Source organism: Haliaeetus leucocephalus, unplaced genomic scaffold, assembly GCF_000737465.1.
Source record: "Haliaeetus leucocephalus isolate CR32 unplaced genomic scaffold, Haliaeetus_leucocephalus-4.0 Scaffold162, whole genome shotgun sequence".
Taxonomy (NCBI): Eukaryota; Metazoa; Chordata; class Aves; order Accipitriformes; family Accipitridae; genus Haliaeetus; species Haliaeetus leucocephalus.
The window spans coordinates 13,452,317-13,468,217 of NW_010972598.1; the positions used below are offsets into that span (position 1 = coordinate 13,452,317).

The window sequence follows — 15,901 nt, forward strand, 5'->3', positions numbered from 1 at the left end:
GTTGTGTGGGAGGGGGGGGGGGGGGGGGGGGAAGCATAATGAACATATGTAAGCAGAAGCAGGTATGTTTTCATTTTAGTATTGAGGTTGTTTTTTGTTTTTGCTTTTGAAATAAAAGCCATTAGGTAGTGACTTTATGCATTAGGTAATGGTTCGGGTAAATACAACTTGAAATAGAAATTACTTATTCTTTCAATGAACAGGCATCCAAATTAAAGCATCCTTTTAAAGTTTTGACTGATTGGATGTTTGCTTATGTGAACTAATACGCAGCTAATTTTGTAGTGCAGGCTTTTTGGTGCTATGTAGGTGAACATCTTCTTGAATAAGTAATACAGGGGCAACTTCTGTGTAGATATGTTCCGTTATGACTGGTGTAAGCTGTCCTGAGTAGGGTAATTTGTAGTCTTGGAGAGAAGCTTGTAAACATTCTGTGAACTAGAAGAAGAGCTGAGTAAATATTTCTATGTTTTGCCTAGATCACAGGGCTGATTTTCTGCTAGTCCTGTTGCTTGTAAATATTTTTTTAACAAAGCAGAAATCCCCTTTTAAAGGGAATCAGAGAGTATAAACATAACTTTGGCATTTGTGAAGTCCATGATCTGAGTGGTAGACTCTTCAGTGTGCTTCTCAGCCTCCGGTTATCCAGCAAGTGGGTTTATCAGCTGTCACAACAGAATGAGGATGGTATCACAGAGGATAGGGCTGACAGGACCTTGGGAGCTTGTTAGTATGTATGTTCCCCACATGCAAATCTTTCAAATATATCTATTAGTCCTGTTGGACGTTTATTAAAAAAAACTTCATCTGTGGAGATTCTACAGTCTCAGAAGCATATATTTGAAAGCTTAGCTACCCATAGCCTTGAACAACTTTTTTCATAATGTCTAAAATCACTTTTGGTGAAGGAGCACCTAAAATTTCTGTGTGGGGATTGCACACTGGTCTTGAACGGAAATTAGCCCCGATAGCCATAAAAGGCAGTGACTTCGTGCTATTAACTGGATGTAACTTAGTGGGAAGAACAGCTTAACTGCTGACACTTTTTTTTTGAGGCCTAGATGGTACTTCTGAGCTTGTTGAGATTTTCTTTTATGAACATTCTTTCTCATTCCTCCTAGCATATTGTGAACAGTTCCCTAAGAAAATGGAAGTATAAGTACAACAGCAAAGCACTTCTGCTACCAAGGGGTGATTAGCCTGTTTTTGGAAAATAGATACATTGCTAACATGTTTATCACAGTGAGAAGAGCTAAAGCTTGAATAAAACTTAGTCCAGTTTTTTTAATGCATTTTGGGGAATCCTTATACTATGTATAACTTGCATATCATAGTGTGTCTTACAAGAATTATGGAGCACTTCCATTAGCATTATGTATAAACCCTGAAGGAGCCTGGTGAGTATGTAGTGCTGTGACTTAGCTATAAGAATACAGGTTTTCCAGGGAGCAGTGGCTTGAGATGGGAGTTGTGGTCTCCTGAATCTTCACTCTGCATGTGGTTAATAAATAGGATGTCCTTTATCTGCAGGTCAGCAGGAATGTTTTCAGAGAGGTCAGAAATGGCAGTGCTGCTCTACTCTGAATAGAGGCTATTTAATTTCTCTGTTCCAGCATAAAGTTTATTCTGGAAAATCAGTAAACCTGAATTTTTTTTGTCCTTAGCAGTGCTAAAATTGAGATGTCACTTTCTTGGAAATAAGATAGGCAAACCAATTTTGCTGTAGCTTTATTAATGATATGTTGTAAAGTAAAGCTCTGCAGGCACAAAGTATGTTGGAACAAGTCATGTGCCAGAGTACTAAGGCTAGACAAATGCTGTGTTAGAGCAGAAATAATCAAATCTGTTATTTATAAGCCTTTTTGTCTCAATTCTCCTCGTACTGCTCAGTAAGTCCCTCAGTTTTGTGAGTGATAGTGACAGAACATTCAGGCACCTAAGGGGATCTTATATGAAGCAATTGTGGGCATGAAGTTAGTTCCTGCTGGAGTTAATTTTGTTCCCCTATAATTAGATATGTATGATCTCTATGAGATTGTACAAAGGACAAAAATGATGAGTAACTCCCCAAGTAAATTCTATGCATAATACTAATATAACTTAACCCTTCTGTCATCTTTGTCCAGGAAGACCTCTCATAATCAGTGTAAGTTTTGCTGGCTGAACAGTGTTTCTGTAATGGAAATATAACTAGTGTAGGTTGCGTATTGTACTGCTTCGTACAATTACTTTGTTTAAAGGGATAATGTATGGTTGAAAGGCACAATCCCTGTGATAGTAGATGTTTGAAACAGGAAAATTCAAAGGGGAGGAAGGCCTTTTTCTTTCTTGTGTCATTTAGTCAAGTTATTGCTATGTCTGCAGTAATACCTAAAGTGCTTCCTCTGTAGCATAAACTGTAGAAGCAGAGAACCCTGACACTGCCTGTTTCCCCCTTCAAATGAACCATAGAACTTCATATGCTACTGGGTTTACATTTTAGCCAAGATTTCACTCGGGGTTAAGAAAAAAATTTGTTTTAGGTAGAGTTTTATTGCTGCAGTGCCAAAGAACATGTGTTTGTTTCCAATTTTTTTAGTGTATTTAAGCCACTTGAGAAAGGCTTGGTTATATCACTGTCCTGGGCTGTTAGAAACTCTGTTGGTTGCCAGAATTCTGTGGCACTTGATTGAAGCCTAAGGTTTTGAGCTTCTTTGTTTGCATCTGACAGGGACACTTAACTTTTCCAGGTCAAGTGTAACTGATGTGTGCTGCGACAAGAGTGGGGCACAAGCACACCTAGGCCAGGTATCTAAAATGCCAGATGGCTTTTTATTCGGTAGACGATGCTTTCAAAATGAGTAAGTTAAGAATTACGGTGCCTTTAGCGTTTTAAACAAGGTGTTGCTTAGGAAGTGTATTTTCTTTACTTCATGTTTCTGTTTCTCTTGTTTATGTTTTGCATCAAAAACATCCTTTCTGATGGAGTGTTAGATAGCAACTTAATTTAGGGGTGTATAGCCTCTGATGGTGATGTTATGCAGAGGCTGGAAACTACTGTTCACAATCTTTTTTTTGATAAGCCTAATCTTGAGTGAAGAGGAGTTTTCACTGCAATTGAAAGGGGATTGATGCAAAACTAGGTGTGGCAGGCACATCCTCAGTAGGAGGGCCACTCTTCTTTTCCCCCTTCCCCACCAGAAAATAGATTTAAGCTTCACAGTTTGGAAGCTCTTAGCTGAATTTTGTGATGTTCAGAAAACTGAACGACATGACAGCTTTCCCATTGAACAGCTGGCTGGTATTTAAAAACACTGAAATGTTGGATTTGCTGTTGATTACTTTTTTGTTTAAAAGCAGAACAATTCTGCTGGTTGGAGTGAGGAAAGCTTGTGGACAGACTTGAGCTTTGCGGGGGTTTTTTGGCTTTTATTGGGTTTTTTTTTGATTGTATAGTATTGCAGTGGCTACAAAGAACAGACTCAAGGAGAAGCTGTGACCTTTAACTGCTTGCTCCTACTTGTGAATAAATGTTGTAGTTCCACAACCTGTGAGGTTATTCACCTGCCTTTCTGAGGTTATTTAAAATGGGTACCAGGAGTGGGTCTGGATTTCTGCCACTTATGCCTCTTATGTTTATGATATTAATAAACTGGTGTCAAATGTCCTGGGAACGGGTGATGCAGGTTGAAAGATCTTTGTTTCAGCCAACAATAGACCTGAATTAGTGTGAATAGGAAAAGCAAATAGGCACTTCCTGTCATATTTTAAGGAATACTTGAGTTTGGGGAAGCATGTGTATTAAGAGATTTAAACTAAATGCTCATCATTTGCTTTTTGTCCCTAGTCAAATGTTCCCTGTGTATGTATCAGTCTTCATAAATATGCTTGCAGTACTAATAAAGTAAGGTAGAATCCCATTTCTTTGAACAGATTCTCTAGGGTATTCTTCAGGGAAAAACTCTAAACTTATGTAACGAAGATCTGAAGAGGGGAATTGTTGTAGCTGTTGCTTTCCTAACCAGGTTTGTTCCCCAAGTTAAAATTTAGACGCCTCTTGCAAAGACTAGAAACTATTTGAATAAAAATATATCTGGGTGGTGCTTCACACCACCCTGAGGTTCAGTTGCCTTTCATAGGGTATTGTAAAAGTCCAGAACAATGCTATTTGTGGTTTCAAGGCACAGGATGCCCTTAGAGACTCAAGGGAATTCTTGTCAGGTATTAAATAATCCCTTATTATTGAGTTTGGGGTATTTTCAGGCTGATACAGTTTGTGTTGAGTTGAAAAATGGCTCTGTCTTGAACTGGTAATGTCTCCACTTTGCAGTAATTGGATAGTGATAGCCTTCCAGAGTTGCGGAGGACTATAACAAGCTACATGCGTACTGCCACCCACCCCTGGGAAGGATCATAGGATAGATAAGCTTAGGCATATGTGTAAAATACACCCTCAGAGGTCCTAGTAATACGTAGGTGAAGGCAGCTCCCAGAGGACTTGGAAAACTGCACCAGTAGGGCTACAACTAACGTTTTGTTAGTTCCACAGCATGTTATGTTTTTTACATCAACTAATGCTGGAGCTAAGTTAACCTTATTAGTTAAACATGCAATGCCTAGGTGTGGGCAGCCAAGTCAGCAGTAGTTTTTTTGTGGTGTTTGTATCTGGACTGATCTGTTGTAAATGTATTTGGTTTCCCGCTTCTCTGAATGTGACTAGACTGACTGCTCCTTATTCTGTTCTCCCAACTAGACGATGTCTAGCTTAGGGGCAAGACAAAGTACTGGGAGCTCTGTTGGTTTGCAGCTTCTTGTGAACTAAAGATACTGTTGTGGTCAATCTATTCCCTTTCACCTAGTGGAAGAAGGGAATTTGCCTATTGGTTTCCTATGCGTGTGTTCTGAAAGGAACTGCAGTAATGTCTTAGGGTTTAAAAATAGAAAGTAATTAATCAGGGTGATGAGGGTTAATGGTTTCTATCCAGAAACCAAGCAGCTTTGCATTTGTTTATGAGAGAACATTCTTCTGTCTGCTGTTGTTACGACTTTAATATGAGGGGATTTTTCACAGTAATTTTTGAAGCACTTGTTATTAATAACTACTTAGGGGTTAAAAAAACCAAAACCAAAGCTATTCAATTCTCTCATCAGATGAAATTATTTCAAGGCACCTGTTCAAGATAATTTTCAGCTAACATATACTAGCCCTATGGGGTTTGGTTTTTTTCTGTAGGTTTACAATGAACTTTGCATAAAAGGAATTACAGAATGCGGTGCCAGATTTGGTGAGCAGAAATAAAACTTCTACAGTAAGGTATAGCCCAGTGGTTACAGTAATTGTGGTGCAGGTATTGCTTCACCAGTTCTATGGTGATCACAGTTTTAAATCCATTTAAGGTGCAAAAGTTCTTTCGCAAAGCTCATACTAATTTTTAATGTGAATGCTTTAACTCCCTTCACAAAGATCAAACTTTAAAGAAATTTTATGCCATTTTAAGTGGTAGGAAGCACGGACCAATCAGTTCGCACTAGTGTATGACACATCTGTTTTCAGAGTGCTTTGACTTGCTACTGTTTGTTATCTCTGTTTTTCTCTATGCCACCACAGGTGTCTTGGAGTCATGTGTACTGGAGACTTTGAATTTCCTACTATAGATGGAGACAGGAAGCCAGTGGTCTGAGATTTAAATCAATTTCCTTTCTGTTCTAGCAATGCCAAATTCTGACCTTTTTTAGGGAACTGTTTTAAATGTAAGCTTGTGGAGACTGTGTACGTATAGACAGGAATGCAGTTAATCAGCATTTTGGTTGTGGGCTCAATAGGCTTTTGCAAATAAAACTGCTGTCTGGAGATGTAGTTGCTCCGAAGCTTTTAGTCTGTCTGTGCCCTGCCCTGCCCCGCAGCAGATTTGCTCATATAATGCCTTCAGTTCAGTCTTAATGAACTCTGTTAGGTTAGCAAAAAAACAAACTGCTTAATGTAAATGAAATGTGTTAGGGATCATTCACAAAAGTTAGTGGTGGTAATGTCTGTCGAAGGTGGTGATTATAGTGTTCCCCGTAGTGATTTCTGCTACTTCGGAAAGTTGCTGTTGTTTTAGCATGCTTGTTCATTGGCCTCTTGCCTTGGTCTGAAAATGGGCCGTGGGGGAAACAAGCGATAAATTTGATGGTGGAAACTTGACCTGAATGGAGATGTTGAGGCTTACTAATGTTGGCCCACAAACAGCAGTTGCCCAGTGAGGCACAACAATTGTTTACGAAGCACAAGAATTAAAATGTTTAGTATGCTACTCCCTATACAACTTAGATGGTAATATTGAACATAGAGTGTGCTTTCTATGAATTGTGTTTAAATGAGGAAGCTGCTTTGATATCATGGTTACCTTAAGATGACTTAAAGATTTCTGAGTATGTAAGGAGCTGCTTTTCCAGATGAGAAGCACTGTATTTTGGTAGGTGGTGATTCTGTTCCCTGTTTTACTGTTACCTTGGTAAAATACTTCATCTGCACGTTCATTATTATTCCAACTTGTAAGGGCTTTTGAGAGTCACTTCTATTTCAGTTCTGTTCTCTGCAGTTCTAACGCCATCTTCTCACTATAGCTTTGCAGACAGAAGCAGCTTCTGTTGCGTAGGGGAGATGGATTTGGAGTTGTATTCTCCTCTGAGCGTTGAGCCTAGTAAAGCTATTTAGGAGAATTACTAGCCTTAGATAAAACCAATGGCAACAAGATTAAGGCTGGTGTTGCTGTATTATTTCAGTGGGAGGAAATGGAAGTTTGCTACTCAGTAGCTGTTGTGTTTTCTAAGAAGTCTCAAGGCTTAAAAATTGTTGTTTGCATAAATTCACAAAACTACAGAATAACATTGTTTTGAGCTTAGTACTGAAGTTGCATTATCTCTAGACTATCAAAGAACATGTTGTAAATGCATCTGTAAATTTTAAGCCATCCTAATGCGTGTGTATTCTATGAAACAGTTGTCTTACAGTAGTAGTTTTTTCCCTTAGCTTGTGTTGTTCTTGCTTCCATTTAAAAAAGTGACTGAATTCAAGCTCCTACTTCTGAAGGCTGGGGATAACAGAGTTCTTACTGTCATTGCTAATATGTAGATATGACAGCATAAAGAGTAATCTCAGAAGGATGTGGTGTACTTACGGATACTATGTGGGCCCTGCTTACCTATCAGCCCACAGCGAACTGAATCAGAGTTGCACGGTAGGCATTGGTCATGTTAAGGTAACTTAGGAAGCTACAGGAAAAAGCTTTATCAAGAGGGGTCCAACCTTTATTTTAGGGAACTGAATAGAAAGTTAAAAATAAGATGTGTAATAATAATGATGAGTAAATCACTCAGGCTTTCAAATCCCTAGTTGAACTCCTAGTTGAACTAGGACTTGCCTGTTCTAGAAAGTGATATTTTTCCTCAAAGACTGGCAAAGTTGGAGAGAGAAGGGGAGAAGAAAAAGTGAATGAAAGAAAAGAAGTGGGAATATAGGAAAGCCCAAGAAATAGGGGGAAAGTATGGGGTTCTAGGACTGCTTGACAAGGTTTATATTTGGTTATTTTACTTACGGTGAGTAGTTCATGCAGTGAACTTCGAATGTGATGTGCTACCTGTATTTACGATTTGGAGATTTATCTTGTGTGTGTATATTACACATAGATACATGTGTAAATAGGACTGGGAGAGTCTCAACACTTAAATACATCTTTACCAAACAGGACTAGAATGTTTTCAGAATCAGTGGGGAAAATGACGAGTTCATGATTGCATGGTTTTTGTTCTCAGCATCACAAGGCCTGCAGCACTTGGAATGAACGTGGATGCTAGGGAACACTCTGTAAATCTTTCTTCCCTGTGCGTAGATTTCCCAGATTTGCACATGCCAACAAAACCAGCTTAATTACTGTCTGCTGCTTGAACTATGTCATCAGCTCCTGCATGTTTGCATTCTAACACTGGTGGGGCCAGCAGCAGTGTGAAGCTAGCTGGCCATCATGCAAATTCCACTCCCCTCCCTGTTAAGGAGGGGAGCTTTGTGTGCTCTTTGTGTGGAGCAGTATTGCAGGACTGGTACTTAAGAGAGAATGAGTAACCAGCTGGCTCTTGCAATGCTTCATGGGCACAGGAGTGAGAATTTTTGCCACAAGGGTAATCCCTTTCTTTGCTTCTGTGTTGCATGTATTTCATCCTGTCCCCATATTTCTGAGGAATTAATACATTTTTAATGCCCTCCCCTAGTAGAGAAGAGATCTATTTAAAGGACTTCTGGAATGAGTCTTGAGAAGTAAATTGAACAGTAGGAATGCCTTATCCCAGCTGCCTTTGGTTTTGTTGCCTAGTGACTTCTGAGAGACGGAATGAATGCAGAGAATTGCTCTTGAAAGTGAATGAAGAAAAGGGAAATGAAGTCAATAGTAAACCCGGTCATGGTAACTTTAAAGTATACAATCCTTGTGTTCTCTTCCCCTCTCTACATACATAAATTAGGGATGAGGCTGGAATGCAGAGGGTGTTTTCTTTTATACCATCAGTAGTAAAATAGTGCTTGCCATTTTGCTCTCTTTCCCTGATGCGTATAGTTGTGGTTATCCTGTGTTGGGAGCTCTCTTCTCTGCAAACATGCCTGTATAGTCACTCTTAATCTTATTTAAACAGCCTTCCTGTTCACTTCAAGATTAACACTTCACTATCTAGCTTCAGAGATTTTAATACACAATATATTAGAACTCTTGATAAGTGTGGTAAATCAAAATCATGCAAACAATGGAGTGATGCTGGGATGACTCAGACATTCAGAGTGCATTGTGTAGCTTCTTAAAATATATGAAGCCTTGGAGGAGCTTTTGTTTTCTCTCTAGTGTTTTTGGTTGTTTTTTGGGTTGTTTGTTTGTTTGTTTTTTCCCCCAACAATGAAGTACATAACTCCAAAACAAAATCGTTACTGGAAACAAGAAAGTCCAATAAAAAGTTAGAATTTTCTGTCATTAGCTGTGACTTGAGCTTGAGTTTTTGGAAGTTGCATCTGTTCAGCAGTCTGAAGCAGGGATGTTTTGCTTCACCCTGGATTACATAGGACCAAACAATTCACAAGTCACTTCCAGATGCTTAAGGTCTGCAAGTTCTCCTGAACAGATGCTCTTGCTCAGTTTTGAGTGCATTGACTTTATCTTTAGAGATAATCTAGGAAGAATGGCTCAGGTATTCTCAGTAATTTGTGTGCTGAATTCAAATATTTCACTGTCTTTATCCCTTATGCTGTTTATCCTTTCCTGTGCTGCTTCCTCAATTTTAGGCCCTTTGAGCTTCCTTGGCTTTTAATAATAATCCTAGAAGTTGGTTTCTTAATGTTTCCCGTTCCAGACAGCTTCTGAAGTATCCTTGGAACGATCAATTGATGTTTATTTTGATCAAAATAGCTGCTTCTATACTTAAGGCTGGCAAACTGAGGAAGTGGGCTCCACATTTGGTCAGTGAATTGTCTTTTTACTCCTTAGGACAGAATTACCAACCTGTAAGTAATCTGCTCTACATTATGGATGAGATTTGTTTGAGTGCTCCTTTGGAAAATTCCAGAAATGGTATTTTGAGCCACTGGGAAGGTGTATAAACAATGAAGAAGTACCAAAATGCTTTTTAAATACTACAATTCTTTGTTCAGACCTTGGAAACATCAGGAGATTGCTCCACTTGTGTAAACATACTGATTTACTTGCTCTCTGCTTAGGCAGCAGATCAATGCGATTCCAAAAACTTGCACAGAAACCTTTCAGGTCTGGTGAAATAAAGACGCTCTTTGTTCACTGCCATGACTGACTTGCTGCTGTAGAGTAGGTGACATGTTTTGCCTACCAAGCATGTTTTATAAGCAGAGTTTATATAAAGTTCATGGTACATTAAAATAGATAGCCTCTTCTGTACTAATAAAATACCTTTTATTCTATTATTGGAAACAAATTTAATACAGAATTGCTTTTCAGGTTCACAATGGGCCTTCTGGAGCTAAATCATTGGATTACAGTATTTTTTTTGCTTGTTTGGATTGATAAAGCTGTTTTATTCCTTTATTCCATAGACTTGTTGACAGCAGTAAAACTTCAGCACAACCCTTTCTCTAATGTTTCAGAAAACTTGCTCGTGATAGTGCATGTGTGGTTCTTAGTTAGCATTCACTGAAAAGCGTGGAAGACCCCCAAAGTGTGAAAATGTTTTTTAATATCTGTCACTGAGTTTTTCTTATTTCAAACGTTGCTTTCCTTTAAAGGGGGTAAAGGCATTTGAGATCTGTCAGATGCCTTTATTCATCTATCTTTGAACAGTAGAATCTGTCTATCTTTCAGAAGAGCACTGGCTCAGTGCCGCAGTTTTTCAAACCATCTGTATCCTGCCTCACATGACAGGTGAATTACTCAAAATAGCAAAAGTTGGTGTAATAAATATTGACTAAGAATTCTGAAATTGTGACTTGTTTCCTACTGCGCTTCTGAAGATAAGTTAGGTTTGTGTTGGGTGGCTGTTCTCTTGAGAGATGATTAATGAGCAGAAGTGTGTGTCTGCCACTGGTTAAGAATTGCTTGTGAGCTTCTGGTATGTCTCCCTTTCACATGGTGAACTGTGAAGACGTTACTTTAAGCATTATCAAAACTTTGAGATAAATATCTTTCCCCTGTCCCATTCTCTGTCAAAGCTAGACACCTTGTTTTGATTCCTTTGGTTCTTCAAGTTCGTGTCTCCATGTCTACCATGGGAAAATCTTGTCCTAAATCTAGTGAAGATAATTGTCCGGACCTTGCGGTGTTCTTGATTTCTATTGGAGCACTTAAAGTGAAGATGTATCGTTGAAGGAATACATATAAAGCTTGGACCAGGTTAGGAAAATAAAGATCATACAGAAGAAAAAACAACCTTGACAGCAATTGCAAGAAACTAGATTGTAGTTGCTGTATCTGGGAGAACTGTCAGGAGGTTTTGAGGACTCCTGGGAAAGCAGACTCTGCCCTGTTGGTGTGTGCTGATAGGTCAGAGATAGGAAGCCTCTCTTCAGAGTTTGGTGGGATTTTTAAGATCACTGGCTCGGTTTGGCTGTCGTGTTTTGTTTCTTTGAGGTAGAGATACAACTGTACAGTAGTTCTTTTGATTCATAGCGTTTCACTCAACCTGCTGCAAAACATTTTCACTCGGTGATGTACGTGTGCACCAACAGTAGATGGACTTCAGGTTGTGTAGGTGATTTTCCCCCACCCTTTGCTTTCAGGTCACTGAAAACCATTATTTGGAAGTATTTAGTAGTCTCGGAAGTGTTTCTATAGTGTTAACAATAAGTGTCTATGAAGGGATATTTAAGTGGAACTAAAGGACATCTGTGCAAAGAAGTACACGTAAGCACTATACTGACCCCTGAGCTGTCTATCCCAAATTATGCAAGAGAGAAACTTAGTACAGGTATTGCAGGATTGTAGGTACACTATGGGAATGTAGATACACATTTCTGTCCTATTTTTGGTTTTGTCAGAATGATGTCTTCATCCTGTGTGTTTGATGCCCCGTAGTGTTTTAAAACCTCAGCACTTGAAATGTCACGCTTCATCTTGGTGTCAAAGATGTCTCAAGATGCTCGTGGGGGAGAAGAGAGACAAATCTGATCTCCAAGGCTTGGGTGACTTTGTGGAAGTCTGTTAACAGATAATGCTATTTAACTGTAAACTGTGAGGGGTATGGTTATCAGATAAGGTTTTGGTGGTTATTTATCTCTGATATTGGTGCTTGAAGAAGAGGGCATTGAAATGAATTCAGCAGTAAACAACAGAATCCGTGATAGTTCTAGAAGCCATTGGTGTTGGTGACAATAGAGCACTAAACGTCTGCTTCTCCCTTAAATATTCTTCCCTGGTGCTCTTTGCGTATAGAAGGGATCCTTTACAGGCTTCTGGACCGTGAGAGCAGCCCTCTGTGTTTGCAAGACTCCCACCTAGAGACTGTAGCAAAAATAGCATGCACAAAAGGGAGGAGGCAAAGAAGGCAGCATGTTCTATAGCTGCTCTTTTGCCCGTTGCGGTGCTGAAGGACTAAAATAACCCTACATGTAACTATCACGGGGATTATAGTTACATTTGAAAAGAAAAGGATAACATTGATTTTTTTTTTTGTTGGCAACGAGGGTGTTAATACAGATGAAAATACACAAGCGAATCAGTGCACTGCGGAAGATGAAATGCTTCCCCTGTCAATTCTCAAACACTATTAAATCCGCCCAGTTCAACACCAGTGCCTTGATGTCAGTCTCTTTCTTTGACCAAGGTATGCGAATACAATATTCTTAATGGTGAGTTATTGGATTTAAAAAGTATGATTGGTTGCTTTGCTCTCCAGTACTGATTTTTGTATAAAATAGGCATCTCAGCCCTGGTTTGGGACTAGTGAAGTAGACATAATTTTTCTGCCTGCTTTTTTAGCATGTTTGTTTTGTCCTTGGAAAGGGAACAGTTCAAGATTACAGTGTAGAAGGCATGTTGGATTCTATAGAGGTATCTTGAGTTTAAAAATTATTTAATAATTTTCTGTTATGATTGCTGCTAAGGAATGTATTTTGTTTCTAATTTAAAATTGATCCAAGTATTTGAAAAGATTTTCTGCATAGTGTTCATCAGGCACTGGAGAGAGTTTCGACTACCCTGTCGCCACTGACTGAACCTGCTGGATTTTTTGAAGGTGTGGGGATGTTAGTACCGAAAGTTTGTTCACGCAGTTGAGTCTATAGACAAAGCAGGATTTGTATCAGCTTGGAGATCACTGATGTCAGGCTTGGATAATCTCAAAATAAATGCAAAAAGTAATAATGTCTAGAATGGTTACAGAAAAGTGGTTAGCTTTCTGCTGTATATGAGACTTCTATAATTATTAAATACAATATATATTACAGCAGCAGACCTAAGAAAACGGAGGTTTTATCCCTTAATTTAAGGCTTTTCTGGCTTTTGTTGCTGCCTGTTCTAATCATAAGGCTTCAAGCCTAAGGCTTTTGACCTTGTAGAACTTTTCAGTGACTTTCACCAAATAGGTACTTATGATGAATTTATCCATCTGTTCTTAGACGGATATATAAGATTTTTAAGGCAAACTTTTCTTTGGTGTTCTCCTTCCACATACATGTACATTTAGATCTGCTGGTGACTTGCTTTATCATCTTTTCTGTTTTAAGACTGGCATAGCTTGCAGTGTTAGATCTCTCAATGTTCTTCAAAATAGTAATTATTCTGTACACTTCTCACTATTGATTGAGAAGGTGAGTGATCATGTTTTTCTTCAATTACTTGATAACTTCCTTAAGGTCTTATCAGAGGAATACAAGGATGTGGTTGCATTGTATGCAATAGACAAAACTAGACTGCTTGGTTTGCACTTCACTCTTTCTGCATACTGGATTTGATTAATTGTATGTTATCTTTGTCCTGTTCACCTGTGAAAGGTGGATATTGAATGCCATATCTTCATCTGAATGGTATGCAGTCTTAAGTCTTACAGATGCGAGACAAGTCACTTAATCTTGTTCACAAACACGTGAATGAATGGCTGAAGTAACTGTTAACTTCCAGGGCGGAAAAGAAAAAATTATGTGCACTCAAATCAAGGTTTTTCTATGTGTGATCTGAATCCAGGTTTATCTACATACAAGCTTACATCATATTTATGTCCTTAACACAGTGTTCTTGAGAAATTTTAGCCTGTTTGTGTTTCAGCAGTGCCAGATAATCACAGCAAGGGAGGCCGATGGAGATAGGATCATCTTGTGTTTATCCTTTGTTATATGGCAGTTTGTGCTGTATATATAGAAAGCACAACTGAGCTGTACATACCCGTTCGTGCCAAGAATCTGACTCTGCATCTTTTGCCTCTGAGGATTTTGCAGCTGAGTTTGGCCTGCTTGTCCAGGCTGTCTTTGCATTGTGCAGTTTTCATAGGTATGCTGCATGCTTGTAGCTGCTGGGTAATGCAGTTATTAAAGAACAGCTTGTTCATGTCCAGAGGCCACTGCCCGTGTGTTTGGGACAACCCAAGAATGATGTAAGTTTCATTTTGGTATTAAAATGAATAAGAAGAAAATCCTGCATGTTTCACTTCTTCAAAATCAAATAACCCTACTGCTGTCTATGGTAAGATAGCTTCCATGATATGCTGCACTGTAGTGTCTGTTTAAATTCAGACTGAGTAGCTTTTGTTTAGCAGTAGCTTTCAGTCTGTAGAGCAGGTACCAGACCCTTTTTAACTCTAAAACAGAGAATGAAGAAACCATCCAATAGAAGACACAGATTCATTGCTCATCTACATCAGACTGACATGAAAGCAAAGTAGCCTGAGGACTTGCATATGTAAAAATCTTAGGTAGTTTCTTCTGCAGAAAAGTAGATTAGATAGTTATATTGCAGTTTGAAGTTGGCATTTGAAGAACGGTTTGGCTTCTGATTCTACTGTTTGAGAGTATGAAGGGCATGTGTGTGTTTGAAAATGGGAATTGGTGTGCCTGAGCTTAAGTTGTAACTTGTTCTTTTTGCTGTATAAACAGATCAGTTTGATACTAGGCATGACTTGGGTTTTTTGTCAATGTATATTCACAATTTAATCTTAGCAATCCATATAAAAATACCTGTGATAATGTAAACCTTCCTCATCCAGAAGAGGTACTCAAGTTTTTTTAGAGACTGTTGAATTTATTTCCTTATTTTTGGTAGCTGTTTTTGTTCCACATCCTTGCATTCCTTAGACACTGATGTCTGAACATCTCCACCCTAATATGTTTTGCCCTTAAGTTGTCACATGTGTAGAGTCCTTAAAAAAAAAAAAAAAAAAAAAAAAAAAAAAAGCTTTGTGATCATATGGGTAATGATTGTATCTAAATCTTTTATCAGAAAGAATGGAGAAAATAAATGTAGCAACATGTATATATACAGTCTCTGCTGTTACAGTACATACTGAAAATCCATTTCTATACTAAAGTAGCAGTCATAACAAAAAACAGTTCAAAGAAGTGATGATATAAAGCCTTTAAAAACAATTCAGGGCACAACACTGAGCTTGTAAGTCTGGCATGGTGAATTAGTAACTGGTTTTCAAATGTACAGCTTTAAAAAATTACTTCTATATTTTTGAAGAAATCCCTACTTGTATTTTATAACAAAAGTATACTTAAACTGAATTGAAGTATGCTTTTTTTTTACTTGTAGCTTTCTTGGCCATTCAGTATTTAGAAGAATTATTGACTTGCGGGGTTTTTTTTTGTTCCTATGCAGCGGATATAATTTCCACAGTAGAATTTAACCATTCTGGAGAGCTGTTAGCAACAGGAGACAAAGGAGGTAGAGTGGTCATCTTTCAACAGGAGCAGGAGGTAAGTGCTAACTAATTAAAGTATACTTAAAGTTTTTTGCTGTTCATTCTCTTTTTAAAAAGAAAAGGAGCATGCTTTTATAAAAAACGTTACACAAAGTGCATGCCTGTGTAATAAGTGATTAAAGAAATTACATTTAAGAGTGAAGACATTGAGAACTTTCTGACACTGTTAGAAACTAATTTCTCTTTAAATACTCTTTAGCTGTGGTCTAAAGAGTGTTTAAAGTGAAAACAAAAAAGGGGGGATTGGACTCAAAGACCTTGGGGAAGCTGAAGTTGGTTGTTTTACAATGACTCTACTTGGCTGTGATAATTACTTCAGATTTTACTGTAGTGGGGGAAACAAAAGTTGCCCTTGAGTGAGTATGTATGTAACTGTGACCTAAGATGTCTTTTTTTCCTTCTGCTATCAATCAGATAAAATCATAGCAGTAAAGGTATCTCTTCATTTTATACTTGTTCTTTTGGTCTTTGCAGAATTCTACAGACAAATCTTCTAATGCTAGGAAAGGGCCTCTCCCATGTTAAAGGT

General features: G+C 38.4%; 1 protein-coding gene across 3 annotated transcripts in view; it reads left to right on the forward strand.

Moving 5' to 3' along the window:
- PPP2R2A (protein phosphatase 2, regulatory subunit B, alpha) overlaps positions 1-15,901 on the forward strand; it is a 40,017-nt gene that overhangs the window by 14,835 nt on the left and 9,281 nt on the right. Inside the window, exons 1-3 of one of the 3 annotated variants that reach the window (XM_010562832.1) lie at positions 11,336-11,363; positions 12,143-12,282; positions 15,270-15,367. In XM_010562832.1, coding sequence (XP_010561134.1) covers positions 12,156-12,282; positions 15,270-15,367 — 225 coding nt within the window. In that variant the 5' untranslated portion in view covers positions 11,336-11,363; positions 12,143-12,155. Of the gene's footprint in view, positions 1-11,335; positions 11,364-12,142; positions 12,283-15,269; positions 15,368-15,901 lie in introns of those variants that run through there. The other 2 variants (XM_010562831.1, XM_010562833.1) reach the window with 2 other exon arrangements.